The following is a 1,015-nucleotide window of genomic DNA, read 5'->3' on the forward strand; positions in this document are numbered from 1 at the left end:
CTGGACGTAAATCTACAGTGACCTAAAAACTGAATGACAATTCAGCTATCATAATTTTATACAGCTTGCCAAACAACAATAACGCTATAATAAAATGTAAAGAATCAAAACATGACATTGAAATGTGGTAACCAATGTATTGCCTGTTAATCCTTGAAAACATCTTAACATGGTCAATTACAAAAAAACTGAAAGATGAAGACTCAAAACACCATTTACACCTTTTTAAAGAATCGTCTTCAAATCTAAAACTACTTTAAACTAAAACCCTGAATCAGTTTATGAGATTCTCACTATACAGAATATAAAACTTTCAGCACTAAACAAACATGCATAACTATTACAAAAGCACTTCTAGAAAAAGAGTTGCATTTTATTTATTTATTTATTTTTCACTCTGTTTGATAGCCAGTAATAAACTTGCAATATGCATAAATAATCAATAAAAGCAAAAATGAAAACATAATAAGCAAGTCTTCAAATGTCACTATTATGAAAAACATCTCCTCATGCCTCAACATATACAAAACAAGACTGACTGTAAACAGACCCTCAAGAATCAGTTTAACATCTAATTTATTCAGTTTCTGTGATCAACACTACATGAAACTTTAAGAATTAAATAGCCTAAGCGCGTGCATAAATATTATAGCCTACATAAGCAAAGAAGACACAACAAAACTAAATATGCAATAAGAATTAATAAGCGCAAAATGATAAACAAGTCTTAAAAATGTTACATTCACCATATCACGCGAAAAACAAGCCTCGGTTAAATACAAAAACACCGTATCATCAAACAATATTTAAAGGAGGACTAAAAGAAGAACATTTGCATCTGCTGCTACTATCAGTTGTCATAATAAACGGATCTTTCTCTATCTCCCTTTCATCCAACTTTACTCCGCTTGGCTTTGAAAGATATAATAGTAATAATAATAAACGGAGTAACTTACGCTTGATTTGCCGAGGGTTGCTCTGCTTTCTGCGGGACATGTTGATCCGGATGATTATT

The 1,015-nt window shown here is 31.3% G+C and overlaps 1 protein-coding gene across 1 annotated transcript in view; it reads right to left on the reverse strand.

Moving 5' to 3' along the window:
- Positions 1-1,009, reverse strand: part of LOC107592441 (zinc finger protein ZFPM2-like) — a 163,215-nt gene extending 162,206 nt beyond the window's left edge. Inside the window, exon 1 of the mRNA XM_016281956.1 lies at positions 957-1,009. Coding sequence (XP_016137442.1) covers positions 957-996 — 40 coding nt within the window. The 5' untranslated portion in view covers positions 997-1,009. The remainder of the gene's footprint in view (positions 1-956) is intronic.
- Positions 1,010-1,015: the final 6 nt, after the last annotated feature.

The sequence above is a fragment of the Sinocyclocheilus grahami genome, unplaced genomic scaffold, assembly GCF_001515645.1.
Source record: "Sinocyclocheilus grahami isolate Dianchi unplaced genomic scaffold, SAMN03320097.WGS_v1.1 scaffold153.1, whole genome shotgun sequence".
Classification (NCBI taxonomy): Eukaryota; Metazoa; Chordata; class Actinopteri; order Cypriniformes; family Cyprinidae; genus Sinocyclocheilus; species Sinocyclocheilus grahami.